The sequence below is a fragment of the Amblyraja radiata genome, chromosome 28 (assembly GCF_010909765.2).
Source record: "Amblyraja radiata isolate CabotCenter1 chromosome 28, sAmbRad1.1.pri, whole genome shotgun sequence".
In the NCBI taxonomy this organism is placed as follows: domain Eukaryota; kingdom Metazoa; phylum Chordata; class Chondrichthyes; order Rajiformes; family Rajidae; genus Amblyraja; species Amblyraja radiata.
The window spans coordinates 20,741,791-20,765,471 of record NC_045983.1 but is presented as its reverse complement, the minus strand read 5'-3'; the positions used below and the strand labels follow the sequence as shown (position 1 = coordinate 20,765,471).

The 23,681-nt window shown below is 44.4% G+C and overlaps 1 protein-coding gene across 1 annotated transcript in view; it reads right to left on the bottom strand.

Moving 5' to 3' along the window:
• Nucleotides 1-2,129: 2,129 nt before the first annotated feature.
• Nucleotides 2,130-23,681, bottom strand: part of LOC116988961 (complement factor B-like) — a 44,263-nt gene continuing 22,711 nt past the window's right edge. Inside the window, exons 8-18 of the mRNA XM_033046025.1 lie at nt 20,174-20,308; nt 18,963-19,043; nt 17,679-17,831; nt 16,836-16,957; nt 14,466-14,574; nt 11,355-11,499; nt 10,738-10,823; nt 8,020-8,150; nt 5,747-5,828; nt 3,853-3,902; nt 2,130-2,537 (exon numbers count right to left, since the gene is read on the bottom strand). Coding sequence (XP_032901916.1) covers nt 2,415-2,537; nt 3,853-3,902; nt 5,747-5,828; nt 8,020-8,150; nt 10,738-10,823; nt 11,355-11,499; nt 14,466-14,574; nt 16,836-16,957; nt 17,679-17,831; nt 18,963-19,043; nt 20,174-20,308 — 1,217 coding nt within the window. The 3' untranslated portion in view covers nt 2,130-2,414. The remainder of the gene's footprint in view (nt 2,538-3,852; nt 3,903-5,746; nt 5,829-8,019; nt 8,151-10,737; nt 10,824-11,354; nt 11,500-14,465; nt 14,575-16,835; nt 16,958-17,678; nt 17,832-18,962; nt 19,044-20,173; nt 20,309-23,681) is intronic.

Genomic DNA, 23,681 nt, shown 5'->3' with positions numbered 1-23,681 from the left:
TGTCAACTAGTTCTTTATCCATGTCAATACCCTACCCCCAATACCATGTGCTCTAGTTTTGCACACTAATCTCTTGTGTGGGACCTTGTCAGAGGCTTTTTGAAAGTCCAGATACACCAAATCCACTGACTTTCCCTTATCCATTCTACTTGTTACATCCTCAAAAAATTCCAGAAGATTAGTCAAGCATGATTTCCCCTTCATAAATCCATGCTGACTTTGACCGATCCTGTCACTGCTTTCCAAATGCAGGCTCTGGAACCTTGGCCAAAACCCAAAGTGCTGGAGCATCTCAGAGGGTCAGGAAGCATCTGCAGAGGGAATGGGTGAGCATCGTTTCAGGTCAGGATGCTTCTTCAGACTCATAAGGGATTTGTTTGATCCAGTAAAGGTGTCAGATCACCAACATGACAGTGTGCCCTGGGGCAGTTTTACACAATAGAAGCGCTCCCATACACATTGGATTAGACAATCAAACAAATGAGACCACAGAAAATCAAAATGCACTTTATCCCAAATATTTGAGTTGAATTTAACTAAATGCAGAGTGTACAATCGAACTTGATCATGTTATAATATTAAATTAAACTGAACTGTAATGTAGTTACATCATCACTTGTGGGAGTGCAGTGTAGGTTTACAAGGTTAATTCCCGGGATGGCGGGACTGTCATATGCTGAGAGAATGGAGCATCTGGGCTTGTGCACTCTGGAGTTTAGAAGGATAAGAGGCTCTCATTGAAACATATAAGATTGTTAAGGGCTTGGACACGCTAGAAGCAGGAAACATGTCCCCGATGTTGGGTGAGTCCAGATCCAAGGGCCACAGTTTAAGAATAAGGAGTAAGCCATTTAGAACAGAGACTGTGAAATTCTGTGCCTCAGAGGGCGGTGGAGGCAGGTTCCCTGGATGCTTTCAAGAGAGAGCTAGATAGGGCTCTTAAAAATAGCATAGTCAGGGGATATGGGAAGAAGGCAGGAACGGGGTACTGATTGGGGATGATCAGCCATGATCACATTGAATGGCGGTGCTGGCTCAAAGGGCCAAATGGTCTACTCCTGCACCTATTGTCTATTGATTGGGCAACTTTGCGGTAACTATGCTAACAATCTTAATGCGGAGCAAAAACTATCGTTGGAGCAATTATCAATCTTAGTCCAATGAAGGGGCTTGAATTTGCATCAATACATGCTTGTCTTCCTAAAAGTGGGAAAGAAAGGTAGATGAGGAGATACTTTACTATTGCCACTTTTTGGAATATGGAACTGATTCCCATAGTGTGCACTGTGTTGGAGAATACACATAATGTGAAAGTGAATTGTACATGGAATAAGGAATATAAAATGATAAGTGTAGTAACAAGGATATGGGTGATTGTCGCTGAGGCTCCGCGAACAAACCCGAACAACTGGATCACCTCTTCAAAAGAATGAAAAGCCTGGCAGGTATTAGGTTGATGCAGGGGAGGAGCCCGTGCGGTTTGAAAGGCAGATGGTTGGACAAAGGGTGGAGATGACAAGACACAAGGTGTGAGACAGAAAGAATGAAGAGTTCCAAATTGTGAAGCGAGAGGAAGAAATGTAGGTGGAATGGGGGGAGGGGGGGGGGGAGAGAGAGAAATAGATACGAGTTCAGGTGGGGCACACAAAAGAATCGGGGGAATGTGGGGGAAGGAGAGAGAGGGTTCAATGTTCATACTGTTGGGTTTTAAGCCACCCAAGTGGAATATGAGGTGCTGTTCGGAGGATAATGTGTTGGATGCGGAGGCTGGTGGGGTGAAGGATAAGGACCAGGGGAACGCCTTTTTCTGTTTGGGGGTTGGGAGGGAGAGAGAGCAGAACTATGGTTTTGGCAGGTGAGGGATCCATCTATGGCAGCAGGGGGCAGCTTCTTACTAAAGAACGAGGACATCTCGGATGTCCTAGAATGGAAAGCCTCACCTTGGGAGCTGATGAGGATGAGACGCATTCCCATTCTGACCTTTCTGTTCTTGGCCTCCTCCATTGTCAGAGTGAGGCCTCATGCAAACTCACCTCAATACTTTTCTTCCAGGTTAAGTTTTTCCCTGGTTATTTATGTAAAAGTGTAATGTGCTTGCTTCGACATTCTGACACACCCTTGAAACGCAATATCAAAGTAGTGGTTTTATTGGACATTATGAAGATTTTTTTCTCAGTGTATAGCCTGCATTCTGCATGAAACACTTTTCTTTTTAGTAGTGCAGTCTTGCTGGTTGCATCACACTGGGGGGGGGGGGGGGTAAATTCCTCTGGCTGCTAACTTAATGTAATTATTCACACATCTAAGATATATGGGATGACGCGTGGATCAGTCGACTTGCTTCCTTCAATTTACTGGGGTTCTGACATGAAACTCTCCTGCACATGGGATGTTCGTGTTGTGATCTTGACTCTTTATTCATACTCCACATCTGTTACTCTCTCTTTAATCCAGCTCATCAATTTGGGCACGTTGGAATAAATCCCCATGATGTCCTGTCCACAGGTAGTCGATTTTCCAAAACTGACGATGCCAATCTATGGATGGGTCATGAAAGGTTGCATGTTAGTTCAAGATGGGATATGCAGATGCAACCAACACCGAGGATGTGAGAACTCTTTGTTTGAGCTCCTCCTGATAACTTTGTGGTGTTTTCCCCTCAGCTAACAATGAACCCCTCTACATTTCCTTCCCAGCATCTGCTTTGATCTGTAATTTTCACACCTTACCCTTTCATATCTCTAGATTCCCTATCCCCTGACTCTCAGCCTGAAGGGTCTCGCCCCTAAACGTCACCTATTCCTTTTCTCCAGAGAGGCTGGCTGACCTGTTGAGTTACTCCAGCTTTTAGTATCTTTCCTGTTTCCTTTATTCCTAAGGAGCCATGTTTAATTTCAACTTTCCAGACCTTACATATGCTTTATTTTTCTTTTTGAATAAATGTTGCCACGACTCTCGTTATCTCATCACATTACCGTGCCAGATTTAGAAACATAGAAAATAGGTGCAGGAGTAGGCCATTTGGCCCTTCGAGCCTGCACCGCCATTCAATATGATCATGGCTGATCATCCAACTCAGTATCCCGTACCTGCCTTCTCTCCATACCCCCTGACCCCTTTAGCCACAAGGGCCACATCTAACTCCCTCTTAAATATAGCCAATGAACTGGCCTCAACTACTTTCTGTGGCAGAGAATTCCAGAGATTCACCACTCTCTGTGTGAAAAATGTTTTTCTCATCTCGGTCCTAAATGATTTCCCCCTTATCCTTAAACTGTGACCCCTTGTCCTGGACTTCCCCAACATCGGGAACAATCTTCCTGCATCTAGCCTGTCCAACCCCTTAAGAATTTTGTAAGTTTCTATAAGATCCCCCCTCAATCTTCTAAATTCTAGCGAGTACAAGCCGAGTCTTTCCAGTCTTTCTTCATATGAAAGTCCTGACATCCCAGGAATCAGTCTGGTGAACCTTCTCTGCACTCCCTCTATTTCTTTAATAAACATTCCCAGAAAGCAATGGATGTACACTTCACGTGGCCATGAACTGTCACACCAGGATATACTGGGTGCTAATTGAATTAAAAAGAAAAACAGTGACGTTTCTTACTCAATGCAGCATTATTTCTCAGCTCACCCACAACCCACGTTAAATTAATAAAAAAATTTCACACAAATCGATCCAATAATTCAAATAGATCCATGTAAATGTAACATAAAGAAATAATGCAATTACATTTCAGTTAATTGCATTCATTTCAAAATACATTTAATGAAATAATTAATCAAAAGCAATTAGGTGAAATCTGTCCATGGCCATTCTGAATATTATCTAAAGTAGTTGAGATGAAGTACCTGGATCCACCGGTGGTTTCTCTCCAAGACTAAGGGCCCACCAGAGTCTCCTGCCAAAGACAGTGAGGAAAATAGTGAGACTTTATCAAGCAGCGGTAATACTGTTCATCTGATTAAATCCTATTTGAGGGATGAAGGGATATGTTCCACCCCATCAGATCTCAGAAAGAGCCCAGCACTCTTCCCGGTCCTTGAAAAAGAGAGGGACTTCCCTTTGGTCCTAGTGTCTTTGTCGAATGGGAGACTTTCAGATGGTGAGGTTAAGGTTTGGAAACCCCTTCATCCACCTCATTAGCTAAGCCCTGCTTCACCTCCGTTGCTAACAACATTCCAATGGGGAAATCCCGCTGAGTCAGTGTGATGAGTAGTTGAGGAGGTTGGGGATGGAGGGGGGTGGTGCGGGTACAGAGAAGAAACCAAGAACCTTTGTTCTCCAGCCCGTTATTTCCTTCTCCTTGTGGCTTCCGGTTCGTTTTCGCTTCCTCTTTTGGTCTCGAGCCCCTTTTCCTTCCTCTTTCGCAACAGCTGGGCCAGCACACTGACCACATGCTGCAACTTGCTTTCAAACCCAGTAATTTAACCATTCAATATCCACGGAATACCAACATGTCAAACACCTGAAGGACTAGTTAGAAACAGTTACCTACAAAACCTCTGTGCGAATATCACTCCCTACAATAAAATGGGGAAGTGAGGTTTTGTAAGCCGACACTGAAGAACTCACAAAGTAACTGGGTATTGACTCATTTTCCTCCATTCCCTTTATCATTTGTCATTCTTTACTCCACACCCACCAAATAAGCTTGGTTGAATTCAGGAGCAACAAAGATCCTGTTACAGTAGGGCGACATGATGGTGTACCAGGTCATGCAGCTGCCTCACGGGTCCAGGGACCATAATCAATCCTGACTTTGGGTGCGGTCTATGTGGAGTTTGCATGTTTTCTCTGTGACCATGTGGGTTTCCCCCTTGTGCTCCAGTTTCTACCCGCATCCCACAGACATGCTGACAATTGTATTATTGTAAACTACTCCTTGGTGTTGTCTAGTCGAACAAATAATCCAAGGGGAGTTAATGGTGATGTGTGAGGAAGAATAATTTGTAAGATCGCAAGACAAGCTGAGACGGCACTTCTTCTTCACCTAGCTGGATGAGCCTGGTTTTATGTTTCTGATGTGGCCACTGTAGGATCCACAGACAGGGTGATGGTGCCTGACGGCTGATTTTTAATAAAGATAAACAGATGGATAATCACCCTATGCTTCATTGATTAACCTGTGCAGGAATAAACATCCTGTAGCTATGAATAACTGGGAGGCAGAGGTCAGTGTGGGTCAACGTTGAGACTCAACTTGACATTAGAATGAAGTAGCCTGATACTTTCCACTGTGGGGCAATGGTTGGCGGACGGAAAGGGGTTAACAGCGACACCAAACTTTGTATCAGAATGGAGCTTTTATAGAGTACTAAATGAAAACTAAGGGATTTGATTAGGCTTATAGATACAAATGATACAGCACTAATCCCATTCCATTCTTCCCACCATCCCATCAAGCCCCCTCCCCCCACCAGAATCTGCAGTTCCTTCTCACACATACAATGGCCAGTTAACTACCAAACTGCACGTGGGTGGAAATGCAAGTCTCAGTGAGAACGTGCAAACTCCTGATATACAGCACCTGAGGTCAGGATTGAACTTGGGCCACTGGATCCGTGAGGCAGTGGATCTACCAGCTGTGCAGACGTGCCACCAGAATCATGCTTCACAATTAAATGATTGAAAAACGTAGCAAAATCACTAGTTACATCAAGCAGCGTGTGGTGACGGAACTGCATTTCTGTTCAGAGTTAATTCCTTCAAAAGAATTGATGGCCTCAGGAAGGAAAGACATACCTTGGCAGCTATCTGTCTTTTCGCCTCTCGCGCAGAACATGGTTTCAGTCAGTGGAAATGGGGACTCACATGTAAGACGATTCTACAAAAGTAAGGAACACTCAATGTAATCCAAGAATGGGCGGCACGGTGGCGCCGCGGTAGAGCAACTGCCTTACAGCACCAGAAACCCGGGATCGATCCTCTGTACAGAGTTTGTACGTTCTCCCCATGACCTGCGTGGGTTTTCTCTGAGATCTTTGGTTTTCTCACACACTCCAAAGACGTACAGGTTTGTAGGTTAATTGGCTTGGTTATAAATGTAAAAGATTGTCTCTAGTGTGTGTAGGGTGTGGGAGGAAAACGGAATGTGGGAGGAAACCGGAGCACCCGGAGAAAACCCACGCGTTCACTCGGTGAATGTACAAACTCCGTACAGACAGCACGTGTAGTCAGGATCGAACGTGGATCACTGGTGCGGTAAGGCGGCAACTCAACTATTGTGCCACAGTGTCTAAATCAGAAATGGTCAGTTCTGCCGAGCATCATTTCGCTTAGCTTTTTCTTTGTATATTCTGGGCCGCTGGGCACAACCCAGAGGTTTACTTTTAGCCACACATTACACAGACCAACTAATCAAAGCTGATCTTAATTGCATCTTAACGGTCAGATTAAATCACCTGATGGGACTGAAAAAGGGTCTTGACCCGAAACGTCACCTATTCCTTTTCTTGCAGGGATGCTGTCTGACACGCTGAGTTACTCTAGCTGTTTGTCTATCTTCGGTTTAAACCAGCATCTGCAGTTTCTTCTTACACATAAGTCGTCGATCTCACCCTCTCAGAGATATTCCCTTTGTTCTTCCTACAACCTACCAAAAACTAACATTTTGTCTTTCCCATTTGTGACTTGAAATGTTCACCGTTGCACTTCCCACAGATGCTGCATGACCTGCTGAGTATTTCCAGCATTTTCCATTTTTAGAGCAATTAACTAATTCTTGCTGTAATAGATCTATTAACCTTTTTTAAAAGCAATTGAACCCACTACATGATTAAACTGATGGCCGTTTTCATCTACCCACACTGCAGTCAATTACAACTCTTACGGGCTTTTACTGTTAAATCTCGTTTGGCCAAACAACCGAATTTTAGTATTATAAATTTCTCCATAGATACTTTTCTGCTGAATGTTTTATACGCCAATATTTGGCCCGTGCCCAATGCATCTGGTTATACAAAGTCAATGTATTGCAGTAGGTTTGTAGGAATCATAAAGTAATGCAGTGTGGAAACAGGCCCTTTCGCCCAACTTGCCCACTCCGACCAACAAGTTCCATCTACACTAGTCTACCAGCCCACATTTGGCCTGTCTATATATATTACTAAAACTCTCATCTTATTTGTTTGTTTGTTTGTGCTTGTACCTCTATTTGCGCAAAAATGGTACACGACAGCGCTATGATTTTTGCCCCACCTTACTCACCATTGTCCTGTGCTGTAAATGAAACATGTTTTGTTCAGATTGATGGTAAAAGTTTTTACGGTTTAAAAATGTTTTACCTAAACATGCGCATGCACAGGTGGGGGAGAGTTCCCGTGCGCGTCTTTACTGGCGTCGTGAAGGGCACGTTCCTGACCAATTGTTTCTTAAACGTTGCCATATTCCCTGCCTCAAATACTTCCTCTGGCAGCTCGTTCCTTACACCGACCATCCTTTGCATGAAAAAACATACCCCTCCGATTCCTATTAAATCTTTCCCCCTTCACCTTAAAACAATGTACTCTGGTTCTTGATTCCACTACGCTAGGCAACAGACTCTGTGTCTACCCGATCTATTCCTCTCATGATTTTATACGCCTCTGTAAGATCACCCTCATCCTCCAGTGTTCCAAGGTAGAGACCCAGCCTGCTCAGACTCTTCCTGTAGCTCAGACCCACGAGTCCTGGCAACGTCCTCGTAAATCTTCTCTGTACCCTTTCCAACTTGACAACATCTTTCCTATAACATGGTGCCCAGAACTGAACACAATACTCTAAATGTGGTCTCACCAACGTCTTATATAACTGCAACATGACCTCCCAAGGGAAATGTGTCAAAAGCCTCTTTGGCCACCTTATCGACCTGTGATGCCAACTTTAAGGAACCATGCACCTGCACTCCTAGATCCCTCTGCTCTACCTGCTTCTACAGCAAGAAGCTCCATTCCAAGGCATATATTTGTTTGTTTGGTCAGGCTTTGCACAAAGAACTTGAGGGAAAGAGTTAGGGAAAGGGACATTTAATAATGTACCTGAATGTTTATTTGAGCGTGACGCAGGTTGATACTCGATATCCTTGATGCTTTCCTGTAGTATCCCCACCCGGTCACGTAACCCGAGAGCTTTGTCGCCTCTCTTCCACCGTCACCTGTCAACCTAATATCTGAGAAGAAATATTCATACAATGTTCATCACCACTTTTTCAACTGAACTTGCAGCATTATCTTAATGTACAGAACATGTGGCATCTGAATCTTTCGAATGCAGGAACTGGGCATTGTGTGTCCAGATCTCAGCTTCCCAAAATCACTCCTCTCAGCTAGCAAGATGATCTCAGAGAGTTGTTAAACTTTGGCAGCCTCCTCCTCAAAGGCTGGCGGAAGTCTAGAGATGGTCTGCATGTAACAATAGGCAAGAACAGCCATAGACAGAGAGATGCCATCGCACAAGCAAGACAGCTGATCGAAGCTCTGTCACATCTAGGCACGAATGGAGGTGGACAACTAAACAGCTGAAGGCAAGAACATCCAGACTCAATAGTGGTGGGGCCCAGCTTGTGAGTGCCAAAGGAAAGACTGAAGCATTTATAGCCAAGTTAAGCCACAAGTTCCAAGTGTTCCACCTCAGCTCCCTCTTGACATCCCCACCGTGATATAAAAAAAAAGTAAATCAGCCATGATCGGGGCAGTGTCGATGGGCCGAATCACCTAATTTTGTATCCTATGTTTTAAGTCTTATGGTCTTATATTGAGAACTAGCTGAGAGCACTGGATACTGCAAATGGTATGGGGCCAGACAACGTCCTACCTGTAGCACTCCAGAAACATCTAGCCAAGTTCTTTCATTATAGTCACAACAATGGCATCAACTCAGCAATGTGGAAAGTTGCCCTGTTCACAGAAGACAGGACACAGCGAATCTACCCAATCGGCCAACTCACAGTGATGAAAGCTGTCATGCACAATGCTACCAACCAGCACTTACTCACCAATAACTAGCTCATCAAAGCCCATTTGGGTTTTGGCAGAACCATTCAGCTCCAGACCACGACATCAGCTTGATCCACACACAGACCAAGGAGCTGAACTCCAGAAGTGAGATGAGAATTGACTGGCTTGAGTCCAAGGTGACATTTGATGAAATGAGACATCAAAGCACCCTGACAAAAACAGGTAAATAGCTGCAGGTCAACAGGGAAAACATTTCAATGGCCGGAGTCAGACTTTGCACAAAGGAAGATAGTTGTGCTTGTTGGATAGCCATTCACCCCGGCCCCAGGACATCACTGTTGGAGTTCCCCAGGGCAGAGTCCAGGGAAAACTATCTTCATCTGTGAGCAGGTAGAATATATGCTCCACTCATGTAAGTTGTTGTAACATGCAAGAACTTTGCAAGAATGATGAAGAGCTCTAGTGCCTTGCCTCAGGTGCTCGCTTTGGAGGGAATGCGCTGGAGTTTTACTGGAATGATACGTCGTTCAAGGGATAAATCGTAAGGATAGAAACCCATCTGTAATTGTATCGGAAGCCATGGAACTAGAATTTGATTCAAGCTATCAAGTGGAATTGTCATTGTGACAGAAAGGAAGGACAAAGAGAAAAATAAATCATAGGATACGGGTTTAAGGTGAGAGGGGCAAGATTTAATAGGAACCTGAGGGGCAATCTTTTCAATGAATGATGTGCTCTCATTAATGAGCTACCAGAGGAGGTTGGTATGGACGGTACAATAACAGCATTTAAAAGACACTTGGACAGGTACATGCATAGGAAAGGTTCAGAGGGTATGTAATGCAAGCAAATGGGGTCGGCTTAGATGGGGCATCTTGGTTGCATGGACAAATTGAGCCATAAGGCCTGTTTCCGTAGTGACTTTCTGACTATGACCTGGGCCAGTGAGCAGATTGAAGACTCGGTCCAGGAATGAAGGATCAGGTTTTCAGCATGAAACCACTTTCACACAAGGGTGGTGGGAGTCTGCGAATGGCATCTGATGGAATTGTTAACATTAAATCTGAGATAGAATTTTGTTACCCATTGGCATGAAGGGATATGGGGCAAGCTGCACAAGTGTTCTGTGGAGTTGGCCATGACCTAACTGAATAGCAGAATAGCCCCAAGAGGTTAAAATGCCCACTTCCTCTGCTCATTAATAACTACTTCTGAAAAGCCCTGGAAGGGTTCAGGAAATATTTTCTCATATCAGGAATGCTATTTAAACAGAGTTGATATTTTGATAAGTGTACCTTAACTCAACAAATGGAATTTGTCAACATTAGGGATGGTATGGGGTAGAGTGTTTAGGAATAAATTTAAATTTACAGCAAATATCGCTTTTTAATTGTAAAATAATCTGAAAATAGATGCTTAATACTGTACATATCTAATTAGAATGTGTCACCTTTATAAAGAGAGGAGAAAGGTGTGCGGGTTTGTGCATAAATGGACGCAAATTGTTTTCTCTGAGTGAGGTTATAATTCTCAGTTCACATAATGAAAGATTTCATTATTACAATATCTAGACTCCAGGATGTATTAAATACCGAACAATAAACAAAACCACAACTGGCAAGGAAGGCAAAGTCTATGAATGCAGAGATGTATCGTTAAACATGAGAATCCCTACAGTCACGTGTTATCACCATGAAATGGACTAATCGTTATATAACACCTGATTAAACTTTTATTGATGATGTTTAATAGTTTACCTGACAATTTATATTAAAATGGAAATGTTGTGAATCGCATTACCTTCAGATTGACAAGCTTTATTCCAATTGGCCTCAGGTGAAGAAAGTAGTTGTGCGCTCCTCTTGGTGCAAGGCAAACAAACAGGCCTGTAAGATATGAGCCCAGAAGGTTAATTCCACTGGAAGTAGGGAAGCAGGAATGTTAGAGTTACACTGTACCACTGTTTTACCCAGTCATTCACTGGACAATGTCTGGTCCCTATTCAATCCCTGATACTTTTTCAAGTTATCATTGGGAGACAATACATCGCTCAGTAAAGTCTGGTGGTACAGCAGAAGAGGTCTGAAAAGACAACTGTTGCTACATTTGATTCTAGGCAAGAGTACAAAGCAACATTGCCTCTCCCAACCCGCTTGAGATCAACGCAGAGCTGGAAACGTTGCAGATCAAATGATTGAACTACTCATTACCCTCATGGTAAAATCATTGGAAGAGCCCTCACATACTTATCCATACACTTGGTAATTCCTTTTGCTGGCGGGTGGAAAGGTCAACATTCAAATAGGATCACAATAAATAGCGTCACTTAAAGACTGACCACAATAAAGTAAGACGAGCATTAAAGTAGTGCTTCGTAACACTTGCTATTCTTGGTAACATCTTGGCCTGTTAAATACCTCACATGAGAACTGTAGGTGATGGTTTCCTTAACCTTCAAAAGGGCAATGTCGTTATTCATCTTTGTGGGTCTATCAAAGTTTTCATGCAAGATCACCTCTTCCAAAGTTAATGTTTGCAAACTATCCATCCTCCTAATTGAACCTGAAACGTAAGAATCAACAATTATTTTCCTGCCATCGGAATAAATATTGATCTTTCTGTACAGCAATTAATATAGAACCCCGTCCCCTAAAGTTTCCTCTAGTAAACATTCAGTTAAAGCCAACAGTGCTAGTTTTGTATTAAAGCATAGAAATGTATCAATGAGGGAAAATATATCCAGATAGTTTCCAGGAAATCATGGCTGCAGTATTTTAGCTGAACAAAATAACCCTCAACCTCCACAAACACTGGTGTCCGAACATGTGGCACAGTAGCGCAGTGCTAGAGCTGCTACCTCACAGCATCACAGACCAGGGTTCGATCTTGACTACGGGTGCTGTCTGTATGGAGTTTGCACATTCTCCCTGAGTGCGTGGGTTTCCTCCCACATCCCAAAGACGTGCAGGTTTGTTGGTTAATTGGCTTTGGTAAAATTATAAATTGCCCTTAGCGTACAGGATAGTGCAGGTGTACGGTGTGATCTCTGGCCCGCGAGTACTCGGTGTGCTGAAGGGCCTGTTTCAACGCTGTATCTCTAAAGTCTAAATCGTGGATTGGCCTCTGACTGGCAGGCACAGACCTATACCCCTCTGCTGATCCCCTCTTCTGTGCAACCCCCACTGCCACTTTAGTACTGGGTCGCAGCACTTGCAGAGGACATTGCAATAGGCTCATTGGTGTCCTCTTCTGGTCCCACAGCATTGCTACATAAGCAGGGGATAGGGCAATAGGAAATTGCCAGGTTCAAGTCACAGTCACTCCCAAAGCAAAGAGCAGAGTTCACAAACCTAGCTCAGTTTCTTACCAAACTTTTTCCACTGTTTGTTACACCATTTCCTAATCACAATTTCCATGACAAAATCTTTTCACAGTTACCCAATAAAACAGACAGACGTTGCAATGAATGTGAATCATTGTTTTCATGCGAGCTGCAGGGAGCTAGGGGAACAGTAAGTTCATAAGTGATAGGAGTAAGATTAGGTCATTCGGCCCTATGTCAACTCCGCCATTCAATCATGGCTACTCTATCTCTCCCTCCTAACCCCATTATCATGCGTAGCACTCTGCCCTGTGATTTGAGAAAGTCTTTAACCCAAAACTTGAAGTCTGCTTCTCTTTCAGTACATGCTGCCTGGTCTGCTGGTTGTTCCCAGTACGTTCTGCTTTTATCTCAGATTTCCAGCGGCTGTGGTTTTCTTTGATAAGGCTGCCTACAGGTTGTATACAGACAACCAAACAGCAGTAGGGAAGTTGGGGATAGCATCATGCAGGAAATTAGGAATGCGTGTAACAAAGATACAACAGTTATCATGGGTGACTTTAATCTACATATAGATTGGGCCAACCAAATTGGTATCAGCGCTGAGGAGGAGGATTTGCATAACCATATAACCATATAACAATTACAGCATGGAAACAGGCCATCTCGGCCCTTCAAGTCCGTGCCGAACACTTATTTTCCCCTAGTCCCATCTACCTGCACTCAGACCATAACCCTCCATTCCTTTCCCATCCATATACCTATCCAATTTATTTTTAAATGATAAAATTGAACCTGCCGCCACCACTTCCACTGGAAGCTCATTCCACACAGCTACCACTCTCTGAGTAAAGAAGTTCCCCCCTCATGTTACCCCTAAACTTCTGTCCCTTAATTCTGAAGTCATGTCCTCTTGTTTGAATCTTCCCTACTCTCAATGGGAAAAGCTTATCCACGTCAACTCTGTCTATCCCTCTCATCATTTTAAAGACCTCTATCAAGTCCCCCCTTAACCTTCTGCGCTCCAAAGAATAAAGACCTAACTTGTTCAACCTTTCTCTGTAACTTAGTTGCTGAAACCCAGGCAACATTCTAGTAAATCTCCTCTGTACTCTCTCTATTTTGTTGACATCCTTCCTATAATTGGGCAACCAAAATTGTACACCATACTCCAGAATTGGTCTCACAATGCCTTGTACAATTTTAACATTACATCCCAACTTCTATACTCTATACTATACGGGATGGTTTTTTTAAACCAATATATAGATGATCAGACGAGAGGACAGGCCATCCTAGACTGGGTATTGTGTAATGAGGAAGGATTAGTAAGCAATCTTATTGTGCAGAGCCCCTTGGGCAACAGTGACGTGGAATTCTGGAATTAGGATGGAGAGTGACACAGTTAATTCAGAGACTTAAAGGAAGGAGATTTGAAGGTATGCGATGGGAATTGGTTAGGATAGGCTGGCTAATTATACATAGGGTTGATGGTGGAGATTTAAAGATCGCATGGTTGAACTCCAAAAATTGTTCATCCCTGTCTGCCGAAAAAATAAAATGGGGAAGGCGGCTCAACCGTGGCTAACGAGGGAAATCAAGGATAGTGTTAAATCCACGGAAGAAGCATATAAATTGGCCAGTGGAAGCAGCAAACCGGAGGACTGGGAGAAATTTAGAACTCAACAGAGGAGGACAAAGGGGTTAATTAAGAGGGGGGGGGAAAGAGCATGAGAAAGCTTGCGGGGAATATACAAACTGACTCTAAAAGCTTCTTTAGATATGTAAAAAGGAAAAGATTGGTGAAGGCAAATGTAGATCCCTTACAATCAGAGACAGGTGAATTTCTAATGGGAAACAAGGAAATGGCAGAACAGTTAAACGAGTGCTTTAATTCTGCTTTCACTAAGGAAGACACAAACAATCTTCCAGAAATACTAGGGGACCGAGGATTTAGTGGGAAGGAGGAACTGAAGGCCGGTCTATCTTTCCTTTCCTAACCCCATTCTCCTGCCTTCTACCCACTAAACCCTTGATAGTTCAAAGCAGAATTTTATGTCTCCAAAATGCCATCAACCCTTGATACGACAATAACTTAGCAGATGGCAGAAAGGCTGAAATCCCGGAGTTACTGGTAGGAATTCGACAAGATAAAGCGAATTGACAGCAACCTGTTCCTCGTAGAATTGAAAAGTCTGATTCTCACCAACTCGTACGGTAATGTTACTTATCATTCCCATTGTTTCATTGAAGCAATGCGCAGCGGAGAGAATCCAACGTGCTGAGATGATTGAACCTCCACAGAACTCCTGCACCTAGAAATGAAAGAAAATGAGGCTATTGGAAGAATAACTTGAACATTAAACCCAGGCCTCTTTGGACTGAGCTGTACAAGCCGTGTGCGGACGTGGCGCTGACGGACGTGAAGCCGAAGCAAAGTCGAAGCCAAAGAACCGAATGAAAATGAGGACGAAATGTCCAATAACCGAAAGAGTATGAAGCCGAAACGCCAACTAACCGAAAGGATGGGATGCATAAAAGCCAACTAACCGAAAAGCTGCGTCGCCTAAAAGCAAACTGACCGAATGGGCGCTCTGTCGAAATGCCACCTACCCGAAAGGTGGCGTCGCCTACAAGCCAACGAAGTGAATGCCGCTCAACAGAAAGGTAAAATAACGGACATATGACGTTGCCGGGGGGCGGGACTTGTCAGCGATTGGTCCAGGCCCCCACGTCCATCACATCACTGTGGAGGGATGAACATTGTCCCACATCTCTGCTCCACCCGACCCACAGCCCGTGGAGGGTGGACATGGGAGAGTGGGGGCTGTCCCGAGGGATGCGCACCTTCGGCCGCTTACAACTTGGTGCTTGGGTTCAGAATGCCCAGTCACCTATGGCCTGTGTGGAAAAATGACCCCCATGTTCCCATCTCCACTTCTCTCTCCGCACCTGTCTCTCTCTCTGTCTACCTGCTTCAACAAAAACTATTGAGTATAATCTGTTACTACTTAAAGGAGACCAATGAGTTGTTAAGAATGATTTTCCCAATTAAAAGATCAAGAAGAACTTCTCACTCCCAGTACTGAGGAGTTCTCATTCCACCGTTTAAGGTCCATGCATCTTTAGATATTTTGCACGTGAACTATCTTCCATCGTAAGGATCCGTCAGGAGGATGGGTGTTTATTGATTACGAGGGTTCAGCATCATCTGCCACTTCTTACAGAGAAGCTGTGTGAGTTTGAGTGCAAAACAGCTTTTATTGTCAGACTGACAGATGGTAATTAACTGTGCAGCACTCAAACAGGGGTGGCACAGTGGTACAGTTGCCGCCTCGCAGCGCCAGAGATCCGGGTTCCATCCTGACTATGGGTGCTGTCGGTACCGAGTTTGTACGTTCTCCCCACGACCGCACGGGCTTGCTCCGGCTGCTCCAGTTTCCTCCCACACTCCAAAGACGTACAGGTTTGTAGGTTAGTTGGCTTTGGTTGTAAATTGTCCCTTCATGTGCAGGATAGTGCTATCGTACGGGGTGATGGCTGGTCGGTGCGGACTCAGTGGGCCGAAGAGCCTGTTTCTGTGCTGTATCTCGAAACTAAACCAAAATATCAGGCAAAGGCTAACGTAGAAACGTGGAAAATAGGTGCAGGAGTAGGCCATTTGGCCCCTGGTGCCAGCACCGCCATTAAATATGATCATGGATGATCAACGACAATCAGTATCCCATTCCTGCTTTCTCCCCATATCCCTTGATTCCGTTAACATCAGTAGTGAACTGTCTGACCACCTCTCCTTGAGTTTCGGAGACATTACCGTTGCTAAAACTCTCATCAACCTTTGTTTGAAGGAGGAAAGGGCTTCACCGTTGGCCTTGAATTTAACCAAAAATATCACTGGTACAAAAGCAAGACAGAGACTGGATACTTTGTTGTGTGGGCAGCACAGTGGTGCCGCTAGTTGAGTGGGGCACAGATTTGATCCTGAGAGGTCAGAGTGGATTAACTTCAGGATATGATATTGTGCAGCATAGTTTCAGTTCAGTTCAGTTAGTTTATTGTCACGTGTACCGAGGTACAGTGAAAAGCTTCTGTTGCATGCTAACCAGCCTGTGGAAAGACAATACATGATTACAATCGAGCCATTTAGAGAGTGCAGATACGTGATAAGGGAATAATGTTTAGTGCAAAGTAAAGCCAGTAAAATCCGATCAAGGATAGTCCATGGGTCACCAATGTGGTAGATAATAGTTCGGGCCAGCTCTGTAGTTGCGGTAGGATGGTGCATGGTAACAGCTGGAAAGACATTGTCCCTGAATCTGGTGGTGTGCGTTTTCACACTTCTATACCTGATGGGAGAGGGGAGAAGACGGAGTGGCTCGAGTGGAATAGTTTGGACATTGCAAAGTGGGTAGAAGTTGGAAGAGAACCTGTGATGCTACAGGAGTAGAAATAGATTGGAGCAGAAAGAAGAGGCACTGAATAAGAGCTGGTGTTGGGGCATGCTGTACCTTAACGACATATTCAATACTCCCTTTAAAATCTTGTCAAATGGGAGTTTTAAAAGTCGTTAACTTACTGATTTTGGTAACCGTATACTGACTTGCCATGGCCAATCATACTCTCTCGACTCGACACCACCAAATATTCTCCCGACTGGTCCTTGTATCAAGTTCCCCCGGACACCGCAATCAAATTTACCTGATAACAACAAAAGCCAAGTGCAGTGAAGCGGGTATATTTCAGCTCTTGAGTCTTACCTTTGGAAAACAATGGATCTACAGAAGAAAGGTTTTAGAAATTCTGTGCTTCTTTAGAAAACAAACTTGCAATTTATGATTGGAATTTATTAAACGTTAATCTGTGACAAATGAATGAAAGGTATGCAAAAGGACAAATAAAAAAAAGACAAATGTCCTTTTGCATCATTTGTTCTTTGTACCTTTTCAAATCTCTAGTTTCCCTCTCCCCTTACTCTCAGTCCGAAGAAGGGTCTCGACCTGCAATGTCACCTATTCCTTTTTTCCAGAGATGCTGCCTGACCCGATAAGTTACTCCAGCATTTTGTGTCTATCTTCGAAGTAAACCAACTTCCTACAGATTTAGGTTGAGGTTTATTATGGACGTGCACTGAGTGTGTTACAGTTATATTCAAACAGATGATACCATATATTCATGTATAGCATTATCTGACCTGTTTGAATAGCATGCAAAACAAGGCTTTTCGCTGTGCACCTCAGTACATGTACAATACATAATAAACCTAAATTCAATTCAAACTCAAGTACAATAGATAGAGCAAAGGGGAAGAAACAGAAGCAAGATCACTCATGAAGAATGGACCTTGGGCTAGATTGTTTCACTTGCCTTCCTCATTGACCACCAAGGCAGCTCTTGAATCTATCGGCAATGATCTACTCACTATTCATTTTGTGCTTCTCCTGCGTTTCCTCCAGGTAATCATAGGTTGGGAAGTAGAAGGCGTACTGCTGACCATGTGCGAGCGTATCCTTCACTGGTACCAAGCTTTCAAGAAAATCTTTCTTTATTCCCCCAATTCCAATGGCATAGACATCTGCATTGTTGGAGGAGGACATGCAATTGAGAGAATACATGAGTAATCCCCATTCGGCAAACAAGAGAGTTCCTGTCTCATGTGTGATACATAGGAATAATGAGAAAACACTACATTTTTAAAGCCTGATTTTCACACAGAGCACTGTAGAAAAGGACTTTGTACGATGGGATTGGTGAGTCCACGATCTTCAATGGGTAATCAAGATGCACAAGTTTTGAGGAGCCACTTTATAAAACTGGAATGGCAATTTGACACTGGAATTGGTTGATGTGCTTTCGGTCAGAGTGGTCAGGAAGAGAGTTGCCTGTCCTCATCCCTATAATCTAATGTCTCTCTTAATCAGATAAGGCAAGATTGCACTTGTAATGTTATCTATGGATGAGTGAGCTGCCAATACTCACATCTATGTTTCTATGTCCTGTCCCATGCAAGTAAAATGGACACTGGGAGGGAGGATCAGGAGTGTTTTCAAGAGAACTGGTTGGTGGTGAGTGGAGGAGGAGAGGAGCAAGAACAGGGTTCTTAAACCACATCTTTACATGTATGCCACCTAGGCATTCTGGTATTCTGGGGGGCAGTGGGAGGGCTGCAGTAACCTGGGTTCAGTCGTGCTGTTTGTATGGCGTTTGCAAGTTCTGGAACCGCATAGGTTTCCTCCTGGTGTTCCAGTTTCCAAATATGTACAGGTTGGTAGGTTAGATGGCCATTGATGTACGGATGAGTGTTAGAATCTGGAGGGGAGTTGATGGGAATCTGGGCAGAATAAACTTAGTTCAAGTAGGATTAGTGTAAAAATGGGCGATTGATGGGTCGGTGTGGACTCAGTGGGTCAAAGGCCAGTATCCGTGCTGCATCTCTTGATGTATCTAAAGACCTGGATCTTATCTTTTCTCAATCTGCTTGATCAGTCGTGCCTTAAAATGGTAATGGGGCTCCTTTATCTACCCCAGGAATCCAATGTGTATAACTGGAGAGAGGATGACCATGCAAAAGAGATGGTGAACAAAATCTTGACAATCATGGTTCCCACCTTTTAATGGGTTAAAAATCAGATCCATTGCCTTCCATTGACAGAGGAAGTTATGTGGACCCCACAGGTCAGGGACCTTTGCGGAGGGTTTTACATACCTAGACGATTTGACAAATGTGAGAGGGAGTTGGAAATTTTCTTCATGACTGAATAAGGTGAAGATGCTCCAGTGAACTGTCCTATGGAAAGAAAAGACAAATAACTTACATTCTGCCAGAGTGAAGAATGATCCAAAGTGAAATAAGTTTCATGTCTAGGTGCACAGCAATCTATACCTGCGCAGGAGAAGTGAAGGAGAAATATGTTCAAGAATTACCAAGAACCGAGGTTAAGGAAGTTCATGCCAAAAGCAAGCAACACAATAACTTGCATGGACAGTAGGATCCCGATCCAAAATGTCATCTATCCATGTTCTGCAAAGATGCTGCTGAACTACTGAGTTACTCCAGCGCTTGTGTCTTTTTTTTTTTAAACCAGCATCTGCAGTTCCTTGCTTTGACTGTCTAATCTGGAGCAGGTTGTCCTCAAAGGAAATTTAAGGCCAATGTTAGTTCTGAAATGAAAGATTTATTTTTCCATTTTCCCACGTGTGTTATGAGCTGCAATCGGAGTCAGCAATCGATGTTGAGCTTCTTTGATGAGACCACACCTGGAGTATTGTGTGCAGTTTTGGTCTCCTAATTTGAGGAAGGACATTTGTGCTATTGAGGGTGCAGCGTAGGTTCATCAGGTTAATTCCTGGGATGGCGGGACTGACATATGAAGACTGGAATTTAGAAGGATGAGAGGGTATCTTATAGAAACATATAAACATTTTAAGGGATTGGACCAGCTGGATGCAGGAAAAATGTTCCCGATGTTGAGGGAGTCCAGATCCAGGGGTCACAGTTTAAGAATAAGGGGTAGGCCATTTAGGACTGCGATGAGAAAAAATCATTTTCACCCAGAGAGTTGTGAATCTGTGGAATTCTCTGCCACAGAAGGCAGTGGAGGCCAATTCACTGGATGTTTTCAAGAGAGAATTAGATACAGCTCTTAGTGCTAACAGAATCAGGGGATATGGGGAAAAAGCAGGAACAGGGTACTGATTCTGGATGATCAGCCATGATCATATTGAATGGCGGTGCTGGCTCAAAGGGCCGAATGGCCTACTCCCGCAGCTACTTTCTATGTTTCTATATTTCTATGTTTTCTCAAGAGCCAAACCCAGCTATTAGCACTTTTTCTCCTGCACAACTGATCTGTTTCACTCAAATTCCCTGCCCAATGTGCAGGTGCTAATTTTCACTCAGACCTCCCAGAGACTCACCATTAGTGATGATCATAATGACTTGTTTTGGCACGGGCCTGCTCTTCCATGTCCCACTATGTAGAGTATCATTAATGGTGGAGTAAACTTTTTCCAGCGCGTATCCTGTTGTTCTCCCCCTGTTAATGTTAAGGTCTTTGACAAAAAAAGTCACAGTTATTTCGAAAGTCACGCTAAATGGACAGACATCAAATATTAAATCAAATTCCCAACTCTTTATTTCTCCTTTTCAAATCTGTTCGGAAACACATGTCCAAAAAGCTAGTTTATGAAGAATATGAAGATGTACTTTAATGGAAGTCATTTTGTTCTAACCTGTGACACTAAAGCATTAGCAGCATTTTCAATATATACCAAAAGACAGAATACCATTTAGAATGAAGATCGTTTGTGCAGATTTGGAAATGAGCCCAACTGCAGAAACAAAGCAGCCGGAGAGAATGTGCAAACTCCACGCAGACAGCACCCGAGGTCAGGATCGAACTCGGATTTCTGGTGCAGTGCAGCAGCAACTCTACCAGCTGCAACAGATGATTCATGTATCTCAGCCAGGTCATCTGCAATTTCTTCCCTCGCTTACAACAATGTCTTTGGATATATCTGGTGGTGCAGCGGTAGAGTTCCTGCCTTACAGCGCTTGCAGCGCCGGAGACCCGGGTTCAGTCCCGACTCCCGTCTGTGCGGTGTTGTACGTTCTCCCCGTGACGGCGTGGGTTTTCTCCGTCATCTTCGGTTTCCTCCCACACTCCAAAGGCGTACAGGTGTGAAGGTTAATTGGCTTGGTGTAAGTGTAAATTGTCCCCAGTGTGTGTAGGATAGTGTTAATGTGCGGGGATTGCTGGTTGGTGAGGACTCAGTGGACCGAAGGGCCTGTTTCTAAACTAAAAAGTAAACTAAACCTGATCAGGCTTAAGAGATCTATCAGGAGATTTGTTGTAAAACCAAACTTTTTCCTGAGTCCTGCATCACTTCCAGCGTTGGTTGACCCAGTGGTTTCTAGAGACATTCTCATCTTTTATATCTTCCCGGCACCTATTTGTCGCTCATAGTTAGAGTCATAAAGCTTGATAACAGGCCCTTCGGCCCAACTTGCCCATGCCGACCAACATGCCCCATCTACTCTACATCACCTGCCTGCATTTGGCCCATATCCCTCTAAACGTATCCCATCCTAACCTATCCTGCACCTATCTAAATGTTTCCTAAATGTTGTGATAGTACCTGCCTCAGCTACCTCCTCCGGCAGAACCTTCCACACACCCACCTCCCTTTGTGTAAAAAAAGTCCCTATTAAATCTCACCTTAAACCTGTGTCTTCTGGTTCTAGATTCCCCTACTCCAGGCAAGAGACTCTGCGTTTACCCAATCTATTCCTCTCATGATTTTGTCCACCTCCATAATACCACCCCTCACCCTCCTGTGCCCCAAGGAACAGTCCTAGTCTGCTCAACCTCTCCCTGCAGCTCAGGCCCTCAAGCCCTGGCAACACCATCGTAGATCTTCTCTGCACCCTCGTCTGCAGATCTCTGTAATCTCACCGATGAAGTTCTTGTATTATCCAAGTGGTTCTACCAAGCAGTCTGAGCACCATTGATGTGATTGGTACATTGGTTCTCTTCTCCTCTAATTTCCTAATGTAGTGAAATACATTTGATTTCTCTGAGGGGGGGGGGGGGGGGGTTCCACTCAATCAGCACCAACCTTGAACTTCTACAGGTGTACAGTAGAGAGCATCACGGCCTGGGTCGGCAACTTGAATGCCCAGGAGTGAAGAAGAGGGCTAAAAGTTGAGAACACTACCCAGTCCATCACCAGCTCTGATCTCCCCAACATCAAAGGGATTTACCGGTGTCGCTGCCTCAAGAAGGCAGCCACCATCATCAGAAGCACACTACCCTGGGTGTGTGCGTGTGTGTGTGTGTGTGTGTGTGTGTGTGTGTGTGTGTGTGTGTGTGTGTGCGTGTGCATGTGTACACATAGAAACATAGAAATTAGGTGCAGGAGTAGGCCATTCAGCCCTTCGAGCCTGCACCGCCATTCAATATGATCATGGCTGATCATCCAACTCAGTATCCCGTACCTGCCTTCTCTCCATACCCTCTGATCCCCTTAGCCACAAGGGCCACATCTAACTCCCTCTTAAATATAGCCAATGAACTGGCCTCGACTACCCTCTGTGGCAGAGAGTTCCAGAGATTCACCACTCTCTGTGTGAAAAAAGTTCTTCTCATCTCGGTTTTAAAGGATTTCCCCCTTATCCTTAAGCTGTGACCCCTTGTCCTGGACTTCCCCAACATCGGGAGCAATCTTCCTGCATCTAGCCTGTCCAACCCCTTAAGAATTTTATAAGTTTCTATAAGATCCCCTCTCAATCTCCTAAATTCTAGAGAGTATAAACCAAGTCTATCCAGTCTTTCTTCATAAGACAGTCCTGACATCCCAAGAATCAGTCTGGTGAACCTTCTCTGCACTCCCTCTATGGCAATAATGTCCTTCCTCAGATTTGGAGACCAAAACTGTACGCAATACTCCAGGTGTGGTCTCACCAAGACCCTGTACAACTGCAGTAGAACCTCCCTGCTCCTATACTCAAATCCTTTTGCTATGAAAGCTAACATACCATTCGCTTTCTTCACTGCCTGCTGCACCTGCATGCCTACTTTCAATGACTGGTGTACCATGACACCCAGGTCTCGCTGCATCTCCCCTTTTCCTAGTCGGCCACCATTTAGATAATAGTCTGCTTTCCTGTTTTTGCCACCAAAATGGATAACCTCACATTTATCCACATTATACTGCATCTGCCAAACATTTGCCCACTCACCCAGCCTATCCAAGTCACCTTGCAGTCTCCTAGCATCCTCCTCACAGCTAACACTGCCCCCCAGCTTAGTGTCATCCGCAAACTTGGAGATATTGCCTTCAATTCCCTCATCCAGATCATTAATATATATTGTAAAGAGGCCCGGGGAGCCGTTGGTGAGAGGAGGAGTTGCCTGGAGCTGTAAGTATAAAAACAGCGCGGGGCTTGCGTTTACAGAGGCCCGGGGAGCCGTTGGTGAGAGGAGGAGTTGCCTGGAGCTGTAAGTATAAAAACAGCGCGGGGCTTGCGTTTACAGAGGCCCGGGGAGCCGTTGGTGAGAGGAGGAGTTGCCTGGAGCTGTGAGTTACCCAAATCTGTAACGTTCCATCTCACTTCCAGAGAAGGATTCTGGTGGAAGCCTCTGATTGGTGGAAGAGGATCAGAGGAAGCAGCTGATTGGCTTGTATCCCGGGTAAGGCTTTATTGTATTCGGATAAAGGGGAGAATGAAGGCCAGGGCAGTTTACTGTTCTGGATGTCAGATGTGGGAGGTCATGGAGTCTGAGTGCTCTCCAGACGTCCACATCTGCGCCAGATGCGTCGAGATGGGGCTCCTAAGGGACCGCGTTAGGAACCTGGAGCAGCAACTCGATGACCTCTGTCTGCTCAGGGAGAGCGAGGAGGTCATAGAAAGGAGTTACAGGGA